The sequence below is a fragment of the Athene noctua genome, chromosome 16 (assembly GCF_965140245.1).
Source record: "Athene noctua chromosome 16, bAthNoc1.hap1.1, whole genome shotgun sequence".
Classification (NCBI taxonomy): domain Eukaryota; kingdom Metazoa; phylum Chordata; class Aves; order Strigiformes; family Strigidae; genus Athene; species Athene noctua.
Window position 1 is genome coordinate 7759945 of NC_134052.1, and position 20972 is coordinate 7780916.

General features: G+C 36.1%; 1 protein-coding gene across 3 annotated transcripts in view; it reads left to right on the forward strand.

The window, feature by feature from the left end:
• The window catches only part of STAU1 (staufen double-stranded RNA binding protein 1), a 30605-nt gene that overhangs the window by 5698 nt on the left and 3935 nt on the right, over positions 1-20972 (forward strand). The window contains exons 2-14 of one of the 3 annotated variants that reach the window (XM_074920072.1): positions 201-267; positions 4918-5192; positions 5996-6120; positions 7468-7624; positions 9245-9383; positions 10067-10232; positions 15547-15645; positions 16971-17201; positions 17763-17906; positions 18135-18281; positions 19033-19105; positions 19730-20049; positions 20788-20910. In XM_074920072.1, coding sequence (XP_074776173.1) covers positions 5000-5192; positions 5996-6120; positions 7468-7624; positions 9245-9383; positions 10067-10232; positions 15547-15645; positions 16971-17201; positions 17763-17906; positions 18135-18281; positions 19033-19105; positions 19730-20049; positions 20788-20910 — 1917 coding nt within the window. In that variant the 5' untranslated portion in view covers positions 201-267; positions 4918-4999. The remainder of the gene's footprint in view (positions 1-200; positions 268-4917; positions 5193-5995; positions 6121-7467; positions 7625-9244; positions 9384-10066; positions 10233-15546; positions 15646-16970; positions 17202-17762; positions 17907-18134; positions 18282-19032; positions 19106-19729; positions 20050-20787; positions 20911-20972) is intronic. The other 2 variants (XM_074920073.1, XM_074920074.1) reach the window with 2 other exon arrangements.

The following is a 20972-nucleotide window of genomic DNA, read 5'->3' on the forward strand; positions in this document are numbered from 1 at the left end:
AAGAAGATTCCTGGATCAGATTGGAATTTCTGCTTAGAAAAACATAGCTCTGCTGAGCAGTCTGTCAGTGAGAATTTAATGGTCATACAAATTCTTGTCATCCAAACAGATGAGGCAAACTCATAGTGGTGACATTTACTACAGAAGATCTTTTTGTAGCTTTAGGACACAAAATGCTAACTCTTTGTTTTTCCTTTTAGGCATACTCCATCATAAATACCCTATTCTGAACCAAATCCAAATCTTCACTCTCTGGATCTCCTAAAGGTACAGGAAATATACTTAAAACATTAAAGCTTCTTACCTTTTATTTGCTTCATATTAAAGAAACCACAGTTGTGGTAAAACATAAGGTGTCTGTTTTTTGGTTGATCTTCTGGCTTTCACCTACAACAATTTTGGGAATTTTAACACAAAAAAGCCCCAAGAGAATTTTTATGTGAAAATGCTACATTCTTTCTTTTATATAGGAAGATCTTAATTTATTTTTAGCTGAGTGGACTGAGACTTATGTTCACATCTTTGTACATTTCTTTACTTGCCTTTTGGTTACCTTAGTGACTTCTGAACTTTGAATTTTAATGTATTCAGAATTCCTGGGAATATTCCAGGCACTGATGTGCCAGAAGAAAATAAAAATCAAAAAACTGGAGTGGGGAACAGTGCTCTGTCATCTGAAAATCCATATCTTTGAGTTTATTATTGTCCATAGGTCACTGAGCTGTTTGATGGCAGCCATTAACATCACGAGGATAAAATTCTAGAGCAACACTGTCTCAATAAAATTTAAAATGTTAATGTGTGTGTTAGCGAAAATTAAGTGTGGAAGAGTGGGAAAGGAGCAAGTTATGGGATTAGCTGCTGTCTGAGATGGTGTTATGAGATGGAATGAACATTTGCTCATTCACCTATTTTTCAATGTTTGTGATGTTTCAATGTTTTATGTTCTGGCAACGCCTTGGGTATTGTATAGGGGTCAGTTATTTGAACTAGTATTTGTTTTGAAAAGTTTGAAGTGGCTAACCCCTGATTACATGGAAAAAAAATGTGTGAAATAATGCTGTCTCTTTGTTTCTATCCACGGAAACAGCCTGTATAAGTTGTTAGCCTCAACTTTCTAGGTTATGGTGCTTTTTCTTGGATAGTTGGGATTTTGTAAGCCTGTTATAGGGTAGAGGGAATATTACTTCATAAAAGCACTGTAAACCCTTTTATAATCCCCAAATAGCCTATAATTAAATGTGCAATGATGGGCACTGAGTTCATATATCCTAGTGAAATACTTCACACCAATCAACTACACTATCATAAACTTCACAGGTAGCTGAAAAAATATTAACAAAACTGGGGTTTGTTTTGTCAGAGTGTTCTTTGAAGTTGCTTGTCAAAGCATGAGCTAAATGTTTTTTAAAAGAAAACATAATATTTATTTGTATGTATATTCTCGTAAGGTATAATCTTTTAAGTTGCTACCTAGTGTCTAAAATTGTCAGAAATTTGCAAAGTGGAATTTCAGCAATTCACAAGATGTTTATAATGCCTATTTTGCTTGGTTCTGCCCAAATTCAATCTAATGAACTCAGAAATCATTCTGAATTGGTGACCACTTACAGGATGTAGATTCAACTTTTGATCTGAATATAAAAACATGTGAGATCGGTGTATTGGTGAAGGAGAGAGAAACATGATGATACAGCAATTTATGTAGAAACAAGCATTGTATTCACTCAGGTTAAAAATTATACATTCACTGGAAACATTTTATTTTCATTGCAATTCAGTTCTCTCGCTGGTAGTAAATTTCTGTTCAGCTTTGGCAAAAGACTGGCATGGCCAGGTACTCAGCTACTTGAATGTCTTGGGGATAAACCTTGAGCAGCAGTGTGTTCTACAGGTTTCAGGTTTCTATTTCAAGTAAAGATACAGCTTATTGATTCCTTAAAATTTCCTTTTGGTTAGGCATTGCAGCTTTTCCTTCCTTCACCTTTAGAAACAGTCATGGAAGGGAGCACTCGTTTGTCAAGTACACCTTCTCTTTCTTGCTAAATTAATGGCTCCAGAGTCTAGATATTTGGTAATTTTGGTCAGGAAATCATGGCTACGCTTACAATGCAAAGCATTTTGCAAAGAAAGGTGGGTGAGATTGTTGCCGTCTTACAGACTATAAAACAAGCTGTGCTTAACCTCACAATCCTTGGTTTCTTGTGAGGTCTGAAGTCCTTTGGATTCCCAGAAGGTACATAAGGGGTGAACTCTTCCAGTTTGTGGAAAGGTTCGGGGGAGGGCACGTGGTGAATTCCAGCAAGGTGTACTTCACTTTTCTAGGTCCTTTCTAGTCCATCTAGAGGTGACTGAGTAGCCAGACTGCAGAAGAAGTTGGGCAATTGGTCTCTGTGCCGAGAATAAGCAGGTTATGAGCTATGGATGTGTCTGCAGCAATTTTTTTTGTCTGGTTGTCAAATGTGCACAGCTGAAGTCTATTTGAAATTGGATCGGTTTCCAAAACCTTATTGTTTCAAGCACTAGGATGTGACCTCAAGTCTCCACAGATTTTTGTGAATAACAGCTGAACTGTCTGTCCTGAATATTATTCTAACCAGAGGTGCTTGAAGAAAAGCTTTTTCCAGGCTGAACACTGATGGCTGTAACTGTTGATGGAGAGAGGGCTGGGTAGAGAGCTGCCTGAGCTGTACTGCTGTGAGATTCTGTAGTACTCTGCCGTAAATATAGGAAGTGAACTAATAATATCCTTGTCAGGGACTTCCTTTCTTGGGAGAAAAAATTACTAGAGATTGGTATGAACTACTGTTCTCTGCATTGTATGACTAGAAAACCACTTCTATGTATGTATTTTGGAGCTGAAATTCCATGTTCTCTAAAACCAGGTGATGGCAAATAAATGAAGGATAGTGCCTTGCTTTAAAAGCAAAGTAATTGAAGGGAGAGTTCCTGAAAAGAATTTCAGGCTGCCTTTCCAGCATGATCTGAACAACCCTGATATTACTGGCTTCAAAATAAAAACTTTTGTGTTGTCTTCTTAAAATGTGTGGATTAGAAACTGTTTAACTTCAATTACTTTGAACGGTATTGCACTTCAGTAGGAAAGGAGAATTAGCTTTTTTTATTGCACTGCAAGACTTTATAGTCTTTTCCAGGCAATTATTATTGTTGTATTATGTTTGAAAATTTTCACTGTTTCTAGTGATGCTCCTGGGAATGAAACTTAGTGATTATGAAATTATTACCCCGGAGTCTTTTTCTACATACTTTTCAACTTTGTCTCACAACTTCTTGGAGTTCCTTTAGATAAACTCCGTGGTACCATTTTCAGTTACAATGCATCCAGTGTGTAACTTCTGCAAATTTAGTAGTCAAATATAGGATTTGTTTTGAGTATAATCTACTTACACTTACAGGTCTTCTGAACTAATGAGATCTGAACTAATTTTGCTCTCTAGTAAAAAGCAAAGTTATCCAACCAGTAGTATGATAAGCCTGACATGTTTTTGATGTTTTTTCAAAGTAAAAATATTCCAGATGGTAGGTTTGTTGATGTATCTGTTCCAGTAGCTTCTTTCCCATTATTTAATGAACAAATAAATAAATAAATCTTTGTATTCATTAATGTATTAACCTAGGTTCTCCTCTTAGGTTTGTTTTGTCAGTAACTGGCTAAAAACTTCGCTCTGACTCATTGCTGCTCCTCTTACATTTGGAAGTCCATTCACAGGTTCAGAATTTGAGGCTTACAGAGCACTAGTGGAGTTGTGTTGCTACTAATAGCTCCCTGGTGGTATCTGGAGCAGTGATTTCTCTTATCCTTTTCATCTATAAATTAGAAAAGAATAAACCTTTGTTTGCTGCCCTAATAAAATGTGTAGGTGACCAGTGTATGTGTGCCGTTGTGTGTAAAATGTATTTAAATGGCTGTAAAATTTATTTTTGATAAATAAATTGATATATGGATCGTAAGCGGATATGGGCAGCTGAACTCTGGCAGCAATGATAGCCTTCAAACTGGCAACCCGTTAGTGTATATTTAGGTTTAACTGAGCATGAAGATAATGTTGCATCCATGTGTAAGAGAAATCTAATGCTGATTTGTCGGTGAAGGAGAGACCTATCACAGTACTTCACATTGACTGGTACAAGTTCATCACTTGTGATTTTTCTTAAATGAACATAGATGCCTGTGAGCACTTCCAGCGCTTGTCCACAGTGTTGCAAGGCCAAATAACTAAACTGATGCTTGGACTGTGACTGAGACACGTTCTGACTGAAATAGGAGTAACCTTCAAAACACATGTAGCTTACATAGTTTATGAACTCTTACACTTTTGCTTTTCCCAGTCATAGCTACTTTGGCATTTTCTGCCGGACACCAGTTGTTTTCCCCTCATAAATGGCTAGGCATTTTTCTTGCTGGTCCTGGGAGCAAAAAGTGTATAATTATGATAAAGTGTGCATGCTCTAAATAGTTGTTTTGTAAAGACTGCATTTATTGCTTGCCCTTCCAAGTTAAAAACTTTAACTTCAGATGGTAGAATGCATGAAATGCAATCTGTTCATGAAAGTTGCTCTTTGTTTAGTATATAAGCAGTGGCTATCAGTTTAAGTAACTGGATTTGCTTTGTAAGTGGATTCAGTGATGAGGAAAACAGATGGATAGTTCTCTTAAATGAACAAGCATAAATGAAGCTTCTAGACTACTTCTCTTATAAATGAATATGAAACTTAAATGATAGGGCACATAGATTGAAATACGCTGTTAAAACTGGATAAGTGACTTATTGCATACAAAATGGAAACAATGGATGCTTGATTGAATGCTTTTTCCCCTTTTTGCTGATGGAGAAATAATTTCAATAGATTCTTAGCTAGAGAATGCTAAATATTTTTTTCATCTTTACATTTTAGGTCAGCAATTTGGCTTCATCACTGAGTTTGCCTGCATTCAAAGCTGTTTACCTACAGTAATTTGCTCTGGTTGGAAGTGAACATGTCTCAAGTTCAAATTCAGAATCCTTCTGCTACCCTTGCAGGGAGCCAAATATTGAATAAAAACCCATCTCTTTCACAGCCTTTGAGTATTCCTTCTACTACTAGTTCTTTGCCCTCTGAAAATGCAGGTAGACCTATCCAAAACTCTGCTTTACCCTCTGCGTCAGTTACATCCACCAATGCAGCTGCAGGTAAGATTGAGTGTTAATAAATGTATATATTCTTAGTGGGTTTAGTTTGACATGAAATATTTCTGATGTTTTGCACCTACAAATACTTTTAAAGTAATATTTATCCAATTACAGTATTTTGTAATGCTTTCTCCTTATTAAATGAAATCTGTTTGAGACAGCATACTTTTCCACAAAGTTCTAATAATTGAAATGTTTGTAATAGTAAAGAATATTTTTAATTTTATATCATTGAATTTTTAAAACATTGCTATCTTTTTTACAAGTAGCTTGTTTTAAAAACAAATATGTGTTGTTTGAAATAGTTTGATTAGTTCTATTATCTTTAGTTCTTTTATAACCAGTTTAATGATAAATATATTGTTCTAATAAAATAGAGCAAATAAAAGGTAATAAATGAAAAATAGGTAACAGGGAAAGATGGGAAAAAGAAAGCAAAATTAATTGGCTTTTTGAAATTATTCAAAGCAAATGACCATGATGAATACTTAGAAGATTTGCTCCTTGAAAGGTACTACATAAGATGCAAGCTAAATGTGGGAGTCCCCTGGCTTGCATTAAAGCATTAAATTTAATGATGCTGTCTTGTAGGCATGAGCATTGCTTGGAAATCCCAAAGTTCAGTAGGTTGTTGCCAGTTTGGCTAACGGGCAGAACTGTCCATTCCAACAAATCTTTGCTGAGAAATGGTATATTGCAGACAACTAAACACTAAGCCAATGAGATTTATTATTTTTAAATTTAAAATAGTAGTAGAGTTCATAGCTGCTTGTTCATTTATCTGATTTTATGTTATCTTTTAGCTCCTTCAAACATGGCAAACCCCAAAGAGAAAACCCCAATGTGTCTTGTGAATGAGTTAGCCCGTTTCAACAAGATTCAACCTGAGTATAAGCTTCTGAGTGAGCAAGGTCCAGCTCATTCTAAGGTAAATATTCATCTAAGTTTCTTATTGTTGTTGTTCATGCTCTTTCAGTTTCATAAGTGGAAAGGCAAAGTATATGCTTTTGGTGGAAGGTAATACAGAATACAGAGAGGAATGGGAAGCTCACCAAAGTACTGATGGTAGGGAAGTGCAAAGATATGCTTTTATTCTACATCTCGACTGTTCTGAAAATTTTCTGTGGGAAAATTCACAGTGGGACTATAAGAATGCCTGGGGTAGACCGGCATGTGGCGTGCATCCCGTATCATGGCATGTCTTTTACAGTGTGTCAGAATTTCAGGAATACACAGTTCCTTTGGTGTTCTGTTTGTATGCAGAGAGATCCTTTTTCTGGAATACAGCAAATATACAAGCAGTTTGTGTTACTGTGAAGAACACTGAAGGAAGTTTTAGCGTTATTAAACTTTATAATCCTCATTCAGGATCTCTGTTGTGTGAGACGTGAGGTCAAGGCCTACAAGGAAAATCAGCCCGGGATGTGTTTTACTTAATCGATATCATCTCCTTAAGGTGTTTCCTGGAACAGTGTTTGTTGTATGTTAGAGGAATTGCTTTGAATAATTTTAAGAACTAAAATCTTTTGTCCAAAATATGTGTAATGTCACCTTCAATGTGCAAAGGACGCAAGGTTTGCATTTACTAAAACTATTGGAATAATATTCGGAGCATCTGTTCACTTGTGTTTTCATTCTGATTGAAATTAAGCTTCATTTAATTACCACAGAGACCTTGGCTTGTTGTTGTCTGATTAATTTGTGAAAATATAGGGCAATATATATCCTTCCTTATCCCACATACTTAAAAAGAAGTACCACAGAGCTTTGCTTTATAATCAAATAGGCTTGTGCTCACCTGTGGGCATGTAGAAGCTTTTATGGTGCAATGTGGGCTATCTTTCTTCGAACTGCTGAAGAATGTCGTTTAAAAAAAAAACCCACAGTATTAAAGCAAGAATTGAGTTATGTGGAATAAAAAAAGTCTACATTTCAAGGCTGCTCTTCAGAATAATGTTGGCATACTAGCTGTCCATGTAGCTGTCATTTCTATACATGTTGTGTCTTTTGTTTTTTAGCTTTGTGATCTAATGCAGTATGCAGGATAGTTGCTAGCTACAGTCATTTTGAAATTCTTAGTTCAGTAATCAGGGAAATGCTATCGATGCCCAAAGTGTTTAAAATCTGGAGATGACATGGTAGTTGAGAAAGCTTAGATTACCATATTCCAATCTTTTGCATCACTAAAAGACTCATTGTTTTATGTAAGAGGGTCTAATAAATTACATGAGTTCTGAAGCAGCTTGTAATAAAATTAACATTTTTTCTTTTTTAGGTGTTTACAGTGCAACTGACTCTTGGGGACCAGCACTGGGAAGCTGAAGGAACTAGTATTAAAAAAGCGCAACATGCAGCAGCTGCCAAAGCTTTGGAAGGGACAAAATTCCCTAAACCTACAGCGCGTCCATCTCGTAGTGAAGGCAAGAATCCAGGTATATGCCACAGCAAACTGATTTAACAAAAAAATACCTATTTTAAAATTGCATAAGGATGAATAAAAACAGTGATTCTGCATGTAACAATGGCAATTGTCAAGTTTTGTGAGAAAATAATCTTGATTTAATCTCTGTTGTAGGCAACATGGTAAAAATCATCATACTGACAAATTAAAAGTATAGGGTTTTTCTGTCAAGTCATGCAGGCTTGAAGAACCCAGTGATTAACTTACTGTTTTATATTGTAACACTTGGTGAAATCCTGGAAAAGATGTTTATCCTAATCTTAAGAAAACTAAGTAAAAAAAAATCCAAACAACAACAAAAAACCACAACAAAAACATGAGGAGTTCAGTCATGCAAAGAATAATCTTTTGCATGGGCAGATGAATGTGTTTGGTAATTCTGATAGGTTAATTCAAACCTTGACAATAAAGATTTCTTCAGAAATGTTTAATTTAAAAAAAAAAAAAAAAAGCAAGTCACTCCAAAACCAAAACTGTTAAATTTGTTTTGAGCAATTGGTTCAGAACTGGAATTTGCATCATTTGTACTTCTTTAAAGAGAAATAGGTGTTGATTTGTATAAAAGCATTTAAGTTGTAGTTTGCTATACTTAGGGAGCTAACTACAAAGATTGCTTTTAAGATATATTTCAAATGTAAGACTAAGTATGAACTAGCTTCACATCTGAGCTGCACGTGTGATTGTTTTTCGTTTACTCTTAGTCTCTTGAATTCAAAGTTATTGGGATAGCATTAGTATGTTCAGCAAAGGTTAAAGCTTAGCTTCTGTGCCAGTTGTCTTCTGATATCACCTAAGTTCTTTAGAAACACTTTGTACAGTCTACAGTGAAAATATTAAAGGTAGCAATTATTTATTCGGTCTGAATCTGTCCCATAATTTCATTTTCTTTTGGCAAGTGCCTTATAATAAATATTGGAGTACACACTGGGTTTTGAGCCAGTGAGGTTTGTGGTAGAAGTAGTGACCATTTACGTGACTGTTCTTTCTCAAAAGAGAATAGTCAGGGAGTTATTTTTCATCCACATGATATCTGCATTGAGAGGAATGTTTATAGCCCTCAGTAGCAATATACCTGCCTCTTGAGAAGTCCAGTTGCAATTTGAAAGTGAAGAGTCATAAAAACATTTCTTAGGTCTTAGAGTACAGAGAGAAACATTTGATCATCTCAATAAACAATAGACACGGAAGGTTTGTACCATGGCTGCTGACTTAATTTAAAAGTATTTTTTTTGGAAGAGAAATTTCTGTTCTGCAGACCACATTGTTAGATATGCTGTAAAAATAAAATAAATTGGTAGCTTCACAAGTTTAAAGCAAAACAAAAAAATGAAAAGAAAAAAAGCCCCCAGCAAATTCACTTTTTTGTAACAGGATTTGTCACAACTGTACTAGGCTGCTAATTTAATATACATCATATAGACTTATTTTCTTTGTGTTCATTAGCATTTCTATTCAGGATTCCTTCATTTAAGATACTGCTTATGGCAAAACTTGAGCTCATTTTTCCCTGCTTTGAGACAGCATGACAGTTTAGATTGTTTCAGTTCCTTGTGGCAGTTGGACAACTCTCTTTATATTCCCTTTCATCTAGACAGTGTAACCCCCACAGTGGAGTTAAATGCACTTTGCATGAAACTGGGAAAGAAACCTATGTACAAACCTATTGATCCTTATACGGGGATGAGATCCACTTATAACTATACTATGAGAGGTGGTACTTATCCTCCACGGTATGTATTGTTTAATTTTTTGGTTTTGCAGTTTCATATCTTTGAACTTCCGCTCTCATCATCTGAGTGCTTTGATACTATCTTCTGAAAACTGGTTAAAAATACAGCATCCCTTAAAGGGATATTCAGCTTGAAACATAGCCACCTTATGAGGCAAAAGGTTTTGATAAGTACACCCCATTAATATTTGTGTTATCTAAGGGATTTTTTTCTTTGGAGGGGTGGAAAAAGGGAACTGAACCAAATGATGAAGTTTTTTTGAGGGCATTTGGATATAGCCACCTTCATGAAATGAATAGTTAAATATTTATTGCATTTCCTTTCTATGTAAAAACAAAAGTGAAGAAAACAGTTTGAAGGTTTTTCTAAAACTATTTAAATTAAAGCTTAAGTTTAAATTATTTTATATGGGCACAGGAATTGAGAATTCAGAACTTACTGGACTGCCAAGTCTATAAAAGCATAATTATGTTGTCTTTCTCTGTTCTAGTTAGAAATATTGGTACTCTTGTTTCAAAGGTCTCTCCCTGAAATCTAGAATTTAAAGCAAAATTCAGCTTCTTAATACTAGTGCTTTACTGCTCATTTGTGGTTACTGGTATCCAAGAGATTCTTCTACGCATAACTTGTTTCTGTTTACTTCGTAGGTCAAACTATTTGCTTATTTCAATCTCTCATTGCAGGTACTTTTACCCATTTCCTGTTGGGCCCTTACTTTATCAAGTTGAGCTTTCAATTGGAGGGCAGCAGTTTCATGGGAAAGGAAGAACAAGACAAGCTGCTAAGCATGATGCAGCTGCTAAAGCACTGAAAGTTCTGCAGAATGAGCCCTTGCCTGAGAAACCAGAGGTGGGAATTAATCTTAGTGTTGTAAGCATAAATTGCTAAGATAAATAGAGATGTTGTTGTAGATATTTTCCTTATTGAAAGGAAAATGACAGTTGTGAAATTTAATTCTCTGTGGTAGAGTTGATCTACTTGTGTCAATAGAAACACTTTGATTTAAAAACATACATTTCTATGGAACTAGAGTTTTCCGAAATGAAGTTATATTAATTCTTCTGCTGTCATATTTTTCCACAGCAATGCTATAGACCTCTGTCAGATATGAGCACTGGAAGCATAGATAGGAACTAATATCTTATCAGGTACAGATCATATACAAACTTCTGAAGAAGTGCATAAATGGGGTACTTGCATTCTAGTATGGGCAACATAGAAATCAGACATGGGTTTGTTTCCTGGGCAAAATTCCTACATGATTTTGGAAAGAACCATTGAAATTCCAGAGAAGCAGGAAGTTCATGGAAGAGTAAACTCATACACACATTCTGATATGAATATAAGAAGCAAATTTTTATCCCTCTGTATATTTATGGCTGTCCAGCACTTTCCATTCCACGACCCTGTTACTGGTTTCATTCATGCTTCTTTGCTAAGCTGCTTTAGGCAGAAGGCCTTATTGTGTGCACAGGAGTTGCCCATAGCTTCTGGGGCTGGTTGGCTGCGTGCACACTCTCCATGTGTGCTGGCTGACTGCTTTGGCCAAAAACTACTACAAAGAGTGTATTTATTCTTTCCTTTATGTGTTCGTTATATATGTCTGAGTTACAAGGGCATGATGTTAGAACTAAGAGAAAGGGGTCTGTTGATGTACTCCATGCTGGCATCTAGATTGTGTTGAGGAGGAGCCCATGCAAGATGAACCTAGAACCAGAAGAGACTAGGATATTGCCAGAGAGGTGAGGAACAGGAAGCAAAGGTTAGACCGATCACTTCCAATCTGGGGAGAGTGAGAACTTGCTAGATACGGAGTCTGGCTGAGAAAGAAGGAAAATTAAGAATTGGGCAAGAAGGTAACAAAGGGTCTCCTACAGGGGGAAAAAAAAAAAAAAGCTGGGAACTACCAGGAATGACAGAGCAAGAGGATTGAGGAAATGTGTTGTGAAGTCAAGGGACATTGAGTTAAAACTTCATGTTTGTGGGAGAGAGCATTGCTCAGATAATTAGGCAAAAACACTGGATCTGATGGTTCAGGGAAGAGGCCTATGAGTCACTCATAGTAGTGGTTCAGGTGACAAGCTGTTCTGCAGGAATGTAAATTATTGAGTGATGGAGGCTACTAAGTGTCAAGGGATTACAAATGCTATCAGGGAGAACAGAGTGATGATGGGAATAGAAGCTGAAGGAGTGGAGATGAGTTCTGCACTGAAATCTAGAACTGTTGATAGCCAGAGTGTGGTCAGGGACAAGCTGGATGTCTTCGCGCAGAAGAGGTCAAGACTGAGGGAATGTTCCCCATCAGTGCAGGGTAACTCCATAATTCCTGAGTACTGTTGTTCTGTGTCAGTGATGCATGACATCCTCTCTTTGCACTCACACTCGTAAAAGAGAACCTACTGTCATCAGCCATTTTTCCACCTCAGGTAGCAAAGTTCTGTGTACTGGACCCAAGGAGTCCAACTCTGCAGAAAATAATAGGATCACATGTAACTGAATTCTTCTCTGTGTATTTTTTTAGAATTGCTTCTGTAAGAATGACTTTCTGAATATTTGTAGTTGTATTTAAAGTTGAGTAATGCGAGATGTTCAGAACAAACACTGTGATTGTCTTTAAATGATGTCTCGTTCAGTGTAAGGAGTGTAAATTGAGAGGTAAATGAAGTAAGCCTATAGAGTCTTTCATTTATCCTTTTTTTTAAGGATACAATAAGGGGAAGTACTACTGTGAACGATGCAAGAGATTGCAAGAAGGGAGAATTATCTTATGAATAAAAAAGTTGCAAGCTCTTTGGGAGCTGAACGGTGGCTCGACCCTGCTATATATATGTTGGGCAAGTCACTTAAACTTTCATAAGAAACAAGCATTTGTTGGTTTATTTTTCTGTTTGACTTGTCTAGAAAATGAGCAGCAAGAAATGCAGCTATGTTTAAGGAGAGCAATCCTCTGAACAGAGTACTGTTTTATAAAAGTACTCAGATAAATCAGACCTTAATTTAAAATTTGCTACTTAAATGAATATTTGTAACTTTCACATATTGTAGCTTTAGGAGTGTCTAAGAAATTGCTGTTTTTGTAACAGCATTCTGCACTAGACAAAATGAAGATAAAATAAGGAAGATTTTACCATTGAGCACTGCTTATTCCTGCATTCAGTGAGGCAAAGTCCTTGAAGGATATGGTAGTGTAAGATCACAAGAGGTGTTATTACAATGTGTGTATACAATGGAGGCAAATTAAGATTTCACAAGGAGACATAACCCTGATACTTCCTACCTGTCGTTTGATGTTGCCAGTACTTTTCCTTTTAAATGTAGTTGGTTTTGTGTATCCCATTTCTGTGTGTATGTAAACAGAATTTGCTTCAACTTTTAAATTCTTATTTTGGGGGGGGGTGGTAGTGGTGTATTTTTAAAAAAAACAATATTTTAGAAATTTTTATACTTATAGAATTTTTGTAATTTTAAATTAGAAAATATTCAGTGCTTAAGAAGAAGTAATTGAATAAAATTATTAGACTTTGAGGGTAAGAATAACCATTACCCACACCTTCTCAGACTACAAATGTAGAAGCAAGTGGCAGGAAAAAAAAAATTTAATAATATTAGCTCTCAACTGAACAAAGCCCTGCCTGAAAAACGCAATTTAATTTTAAAATCTGCTCTGCTTTGAGTGCAAGGCTGTAGCAGGAGACCTCCAAAGGGCCTAACCTAAGTTAGTCTGACTGGAGTTAAGACACACTGACAAAGTTGCAGTATGAGGTTACTTTGCATATTCAAAGATAGAGGTGATAAAGCATCATTTTAAAGCTTAGAAAGCTATCCTTCCTAACTTTTGTCTAAAAATACAAAAAGCAGAATTGCTTCTATGTTTTTTGTGAACTTATTTGTTAAATATCAGCTGCTATACCCTTAACATGGAAGAAAATAGACTGATAGCTATGTTGAAATCAATGTAGTTCTAATCAGCAACTCCCAGTCATAATCTGCTTATAAGCAGTCTTTAAGGAAGTGCCTGTTGAAAGAGTTCCTAGGAAAGGGTGAATCCTTCTTAAAGGAGTACATTACTTTTGCAGTTTGCTTGGGAGTTTTTTCATCTATTGCTTTTGTTTTCTCTGTGACTGTTTTTTTCACTTGTTAGAGATGGATTTGAAGAATTTGATGAGAGTGAAGAGTAATAAATGTTTATATTTGTGGTGTCATTCTGATTTAGAGACATAGATTCCTTGGGGATTTTAGTTTATGCACACATGCAAACTACTTTAAAAGTAGACTTAATAGATAATCTGCATTGAGGTGTGCAGGGAAAAATGATTATTTTTGATTTATAAAATAAACTGATCCAGAACTCAAGTAGACGTGAATTAATTGGTAAAATAGCTATAGTCTGTTAGTTGTTCTTTTTCTATTAATTTACTCTTTTTAGATAAAGGTATTGAAGAAAAGTACCTGTGTTTCACACTGGCAGAACAGACTTGGTGTATGTTAAGAATATACACCATAATATAGCAAATAATTCTGCACTATTTATTTGTATTCTCTTGAAAGGATATGAAATGGGAAAAATCTAATTCAATAAAGAGTTCTGGTCACCTTCACAAGGAAAAATGTTGGAATTTGAAAAACAGGAATATATCTGAAATTACAAGGAAAGGAAAAATATTTGTAATTTAAGTGATTGTGCTAATGATTTGACAGTAAGGGTAGTGGCAGATCATTCCTAGAGGTGCTGGTGGTAAACTTGCTGTAACACCTAGACCATAATAAAATAAGACCATAGTAGTTCAAATATTTTTTTCTGGGTATATGATGCTATTCCTTTTGAACTTACCAATTGCATTTGAAATAGGTTTTAGAATATGATGATCAAGACTTTTGATTCCTGTATTCAATCTTGGTTTTGCCAATTTTTACCTGCGTTGTGCCTTCTGCTGAGGTATAGTATGGTTCCTCTAGTGTAGGCGTTGCCTCCACGTTTCTCATGCGATCTAATGCCCAGTGTATCTGCCTCGCTCCTATGGGAGTGGTGCCATCCTGTGGTCTCAGTTTTTGCAGACCTGAAGATTGTTCTATGTACGCCTCCGTGTAGAGGTTGGAGACTGGCTGTAGTAGTGGGATCAGAAGTATCAGATGCTATCATTGTAAAAGGATTTGGGCTATATGTGCTCTTCTGAAATGTTTGCAGTGCAAACCTGCAATACAAGGTTACGAACAAGTTAGATTAAAACAGACATTGGGGGTGCTTGCTACCATCAAAACTACTTTTAATCAATGAGAGCTCTCTAGCATATTTCTGCTGCTCCAATAAAACATTTAAATCATTTTTGTTACCTGGTTGCATAACTAGTATTGTGGCATGATATAATTGGTGAAATTGTTGCTGTTCATCTTTATCATAATCTTTCCAATATCACTGCTGGACACTTAGTCTTAAAATTTCTCTGTTGCTGTTACCATGCCTCTTAGTTCATGTTGATCCCAACATCAGTGAAGACATTTTTGGAATCACAATCAAAATTTTACCTGGAGATACGTAGAAGTGCCTGTAGGTAAGCTTCACCTGGCACTGCTGTCCTCCTAGCAGGTGTAAGTTCTCAGAGATGTACACCATTTGATTTAAGGCAAGTTCCTGATAGTATGTTCTTCAGATGAGAAAAAAATCGAGACGAAGCATTTACAAGGGAGCATGTTAAAAGATAGGATTACGCCAGGGTCTAATTAACCATCCTTTATTCATATTGGTCCCATTCTCAGAATCTTTTTTTTTTCCACCCTTTCTCTTATCTGATACTGTCTTAGTGCTTTTACAAATGTCCAATCAGTATATGAAAATTGTATTTCATAAAGGTACTTCCATTTGGAAATTTTACACTTCAGTTTGTTTTTATATAAATAGATTTTTAAACCTATTGGCCCTTATTCCATTTGTTCTTTCCTGTAACAAGCACATGAAAATATGAAGGTTTGTTAGCTTTTACACATACACCTTAAATGAGCTTTTTAAGTTTCAATTCTGTAGTATGTGTGCTGCATTTCTACACATTCACGTAAAATGGCAGTAAAGGTTAGACTACTTAAAATTTTGAGAGTTCAGTAAGCTGGTTGGATGGATAAAATTCAATTTATTAGGATCTTTATTTTAAATAGAGTATGCTTCTTTTAGGTTAACGGAAAAGAACCAGATGATGAAAATCTCAATAAATCTGAAATAAGCCAAGTTTTTGAGATTGCACTTAAAAGGAACTTGCCTGTGAATTTTGAGGTATGTTTATTTTACAAGCTCTAGATTTGTTTTTATTAGAATATTAAGGGTACACATTAAGTTGAGTCTCTTCTAGATAACCAAACAACTGACTTTTAACATGTCTTGTTAGTTGTGAATGCACTTTTACCTTTGACAGTCACCCTGATTGTCTTGGAGTTTATATGGTAAAGTGAAGAAAAAAGAAAAATCCACCTGTTCACAAATTCATGCACTAAAATCATAACATGAGTGAACAGCTACACTGTGGTTGTCTGTGCAATCTTTTTTCCAGACTTTTTGAAAAATCAGTAATACAGTGAAGAAATGAAACACAACACATTAATGGTTAGAACATTGAAGTGCAAAGTTGAGGCAAAAGAGTATAGCTCACTCTGAAAGACATTTATGGAAGTATTTGCTTGATTAAGCACTGATGTGGACTACATGCAAGTTGCAGAATCTCACAAATAGGTTTCTTTTCTTGCCATGAGGGGACCTCATGTGCATCTTACTTTCCTTTCCCTTTGGCCTGGCTGCTTGCTGCCTCTTTGCCCCTCCTTGATCATTTTAGTTATCTTCAATCAATAGCTTCCATAGGAGCATCTCTGTTTCACTAAAATATTAATTTATCATGCTGCTTTCCTGAGCTGGCAGAGTACCATTTAAGTTGACTATCTGAATTATTATAGTAAGAAAATGCAATTGTGTATAACTAAATTGCTTTTAAAACTGTTCTGTGAAATTTTACGTGAAGCTTTCAGTTATTGTAGATTAGCCTGAGCATCACTGATAAAAATACGCTGTCACACAAAGCCAGTTGTGGGTGGAAGTCCTTAATTCACTCTTACTTTTTGACTTTATGGATATTTTATTTTTTAAAGTATGATGGATTATTAATATAGTTACGACTAAATCTGTAGTAGGCAGCTATCTCTTTAGATGTCTCCAGAATTCTTGATTTCTTAACTAAAATACTGGATCCTAAAGAATTGCTTTCTCTGTAATGTTTTGTTCCTGTAACATGATGTATTTAATGAGGTGATGTTAACTGTGTGGAAGTACACACTGACAAAATAGTCATATTTTAATATTGAAAGAGTAAATCAGTAAAATCAGATGGGTTGATGACTTATGTAAATACTGTTTACTGCTTGCTGCATCTGACCTTTTTAAAGTATATGTTTACGTGGGTGGGATTATATTGTTAGAACAAGTATGATTTACATCTCTACTTTCTGGATTGTATGAGACACTTAAATCTCTATCCGTAGTTCTTGAGAGAAGTTTATTATAAACAATGTGCCCTACCATTTTTAATAAGTGTTTATCACGCTTTCACTCAGTTTTTCCCTCTGAAACAGGTGACCAAGGAAAGTGGTCCTCCCCATATGAAGAGCTTTGTAACCAAGGTGTCAGTTGGAGAATTCATGGGTGAAGGTGAAGGAAAGAGCAAGAAGATCTCAAAGAAAAATGCTGCAATAGCAGTCCTAGAAGAACTGAAAAAATTGCCACCCCTCCCTACAGTTGAGAAAATGAAGCCACGAATCAAAAAGAAAACAAAATCAATAGTGAAGGTAAGAGACAAACAGATTGGAAATCTGACTGTTGTAAATAATTGTCAGATGAGGGGTGTTTCTGAGTTAATTTTAAACATTCTTCAACTGTTCAATGTTTATCAGCAGTCTGGTACTACAAATGAAAGGATATTTTGCTCCCACATGGGGTTCTGACACCGCTTTTACAACAGTTATCAGTAAATTCAGGATGAAAGAGAAACCATATAAAAGAATGAGTGGCACATAAAAATCAAGCTCTGACTCAAGTCTGAGACTTTACAGCTTTGAATTTTGCATGATTTTCTTGTGCAAATTCTGCTACAAGCCTGTCACTCCTAATATAGCAGGATTAGAATTTGAAAAACTATTACCTGTGGTAGGATATATGTGGTCAACTGTGGCAGCAGAGCCAAATAAATTGAGTGTTTCTCTGGCTGTGACAGTGTTTTGTTAAGTAAACTTTTATTTCAGTGTTCTTAGACTCTAGAGATGAATGAATCCAGTGGCACACTGCATTTTTGTCTATTAAACCAAATATTCACAAATTTTGGCTTATTTCCTAAACATTGTTCTATATAGCTGCAAACAAGTCCAGAATATGGTCAAGGAATGAATCCCATTAGCAGACTTGCCCAGATACAGCAGGCCAAGAAAGAGAAGGAACCAGAGTACATGCTCATCACAGAACGTGGTCTTCCAAGGCGCAGGGAGTTTGTTATGCAGGTTTGTATGTTAATTTGAGATGATGAAATACAGTTGTTTGTGTAACTTCTGTTTGGTTTTTTGTTCTTGGAGGCCAATGCTGTTTGATAATAAATGACAACTTGCTTAGAGTAATGATCACTCGAAATATTTTGAGTCTCATGGAATGCTAGGACACAGATCACCAATAAGTGAGTTCTCATACTACTATTTGAGAATTGATTTGGGTTTCATTCCTCTTTTGTCCAGGTGAAAGTTGGCGTACACACAGCTGAAGGAATGGGCACGAACAAAAAAGTTGCTAAACGCAATGCAGCTGAAAATATGTTGGAACTTTTAGGTTTCAAAGTCCCTCAACCTCAACCTCCAAAACCAGCATTAAAGACAGAAGAGAAGGTAACAGTTTTTAAGAATCAAGCACTGTTTAATACTACAGCAAAAGCTGAGTTGAAACAATAGCACGTTTGCAAGGCAGTAACAGTGTAGTAAAGTCATGCTTTCTGCCCTGGCCAGAAAGTGACTGTAAATAGTGCATGAAGGGTTCAATTTTGCAAGTAAGTCAAAATCTCATCAGAAAGCTAAATTCTTTATAGAATGGCTCAGAATCTGTGATAATTGATGTATTGGTCTTAGAAACTTGCAGACATATGGGATATAGGACTTTGTGGTCGCAATAGATTTACACAGCCTTATCACCAATGGCAGTCAAAAGTTTGTTACAGACCTCCTTCTGTGGTTGGTCCCTGAGCGGGGAAAGAGCCTTGCATTCTCTTTTTGATTCAGCAGATGTTACCAGGCAGTTAAAATAGCAAGTTTGATTTTAGTTTTTTCCTTTTTGTGTTCATGCTCATTTGTGTCCAGTATGTTGTCTTCAGCAATACCAATAACTAATGCTAGCTTAACTGGCTTATTATGGTACCTAGTTCTCAATATCTGTGTTCTTAATACCACTTCACTGGTCTATAGATAGGTTTAGTCATTCAGTGAATAAGAATCATTGAACTTGTCTCTTCTTGGTAGCAATGTCATAACTGAGGTTTTTGAATACTAAATTTTTCAGTAAAATTTTGACTGGTCAGATCACCTACATCTTGAAATTTTAAACTTGAGATACTGTGTGTTTGTCTTTTTTCCTTTTATTTTTAAGACACCAGTGAAGAAACCAGGTGATGGGAGAAAAGTAACCTTCTTTGAGCCAGGCTCTGAAGAGACTTCAACTAGTAAGTAACCTTAGTGAAAGAAGCTTGGCCCTGTTGGCCCATGTGTGTGCATGTAAGACACGTTTCTCAGTCTCCTCAGTAGTGTCATTTAACACACTGTGATGCAGAGGTGTGCAACTGCTGGCCTGCAATTAAGTGTACCTCTTGGGAAGGTTTTGTTGAGATCCCAAAGAGTTTATTCCTCCCAAGTCACAATTACTTAACAGTGGCTCCGGTCATTCTATGGTTTTGTTATTTGTTCCTATAGTCTAAGTGATGAAATACAAACTTCTGAACCCAAAAAATATATCTGGAATGTGGTTGCAACTGTCTGAGGTGTTTGTAAGCTTGACTAACCTGCAGAAACTGCTCCCAGAGCTAAAGGTGCTCCTATTGGCAGAAGCAGGTGTTACACCGATTCGTTTATTCAGTAAGCAAACTCTGTCTTGCTGGTGCTGCATCTCTGACCCATCAAAGGTGAATCAAGCTCTCTAAATTTGTTAGGGTTTCAAAAAAATTTGAAACCTTTTTTTTTTTTTTTTTTTTTTCCCAGAAGTGGCTTTTGATGCCTATATATGTCTTAGTGTGCCTGCAGAAGGCCTCACAGAAATAGCATCTGTTTAGTATGTACCCCTCTCTTATCAGGTAATAAAGAAGATGAGTTTAGGATGCCTTATCTCAGCCATCAGCAGCTTCCTGCTGGAATTCTTCCCATGGTCCCTGAGGTTGCACAAGCTGTAGGAGCCAATCAAGGACACCACACCAAAGAGTTCAATAGGGCAGCCCCAAATCCTGCCAAGGCTACAGTAACAGCGATGATTGCTAGAGAGCTATTGTATGGTGGTACTTCTCCTACTGCTGAGACCATACTGAAGAATAACAACTCATCAGGCCATGTACCCCACGGACCACTTACTCGGCCCTCTGAGCAGCTGGACTATCTTTCCAATGTTCAAGGAATCCAGGTAAACGTTCAACTTTGCAAGATTTCTTCCAAAGCTATGCAAACTGGTCCAACCAAAAGCATTTTAGTTCTGGTGACTGCTGTGTTCTGAGGCTGCTTGTTAAGCTGAAATTCATGTATTAAATGTTTTACTTTACCTATGAAATGTACTGAATTTTACAGCTTTTGTTACTTAGTTTTCAAATGTGCATTTCTGTACTACATCCTCAGCCTTAATTCTGTGCTACTCTGACGTCTTGGAAGAATAAAATTGAAGGTAGCATTTTCTGAAAATTGTCATGATGTAGGAACATAATATGAACTTGAACTTGGCTTATCTGAAATAATTTTTTTTAAATAATCTTTCATACATTAACATTTACTGTAAGCTGTACGTTTTCTTGTGTTTCTTCCCTTTAATCAGAATTGCATTAAGTTCCTATATTAATATGTTAAAGAAGCTCAGTGGATTAAAAAGCATAATAGGGAAAATTTTAAATGCAGATAGCTATGATCAGAATAAAGGTCCCAGCAACAATCGTTAAGTAGCCATTTTTATTCAGAAGGCTTGCAGAGCTCTTATCATTGCCAAAAAACATCGCAAGTGAAGTCAAGACTTCAAAGTAAATGGTTCTACTGGCTGACAGAATGATTGAAAGTAAGGTTCAGCTTCATCTATGGGCAAATAATCTATAGCAGTTGTGATTTATTTCCTGTACTTGGTTAACTGAAAATAACTAAATCCTTCTCTTGTCTTCAGGTTGAATATAAAGACTTTCCAAAAAATAACAAGAACGAGTTTGTATCTCTTATAAACTGTTCCTCTCAGCCACCACTGATCAGCCATGGAATTGGAAAGGATGTAGAATCTTGCCATGATATGGTATGATAAATATTGCTGAAATGCTTTCTCTTTGGCCTTCACTGAACTAAGGGATGCAGCGG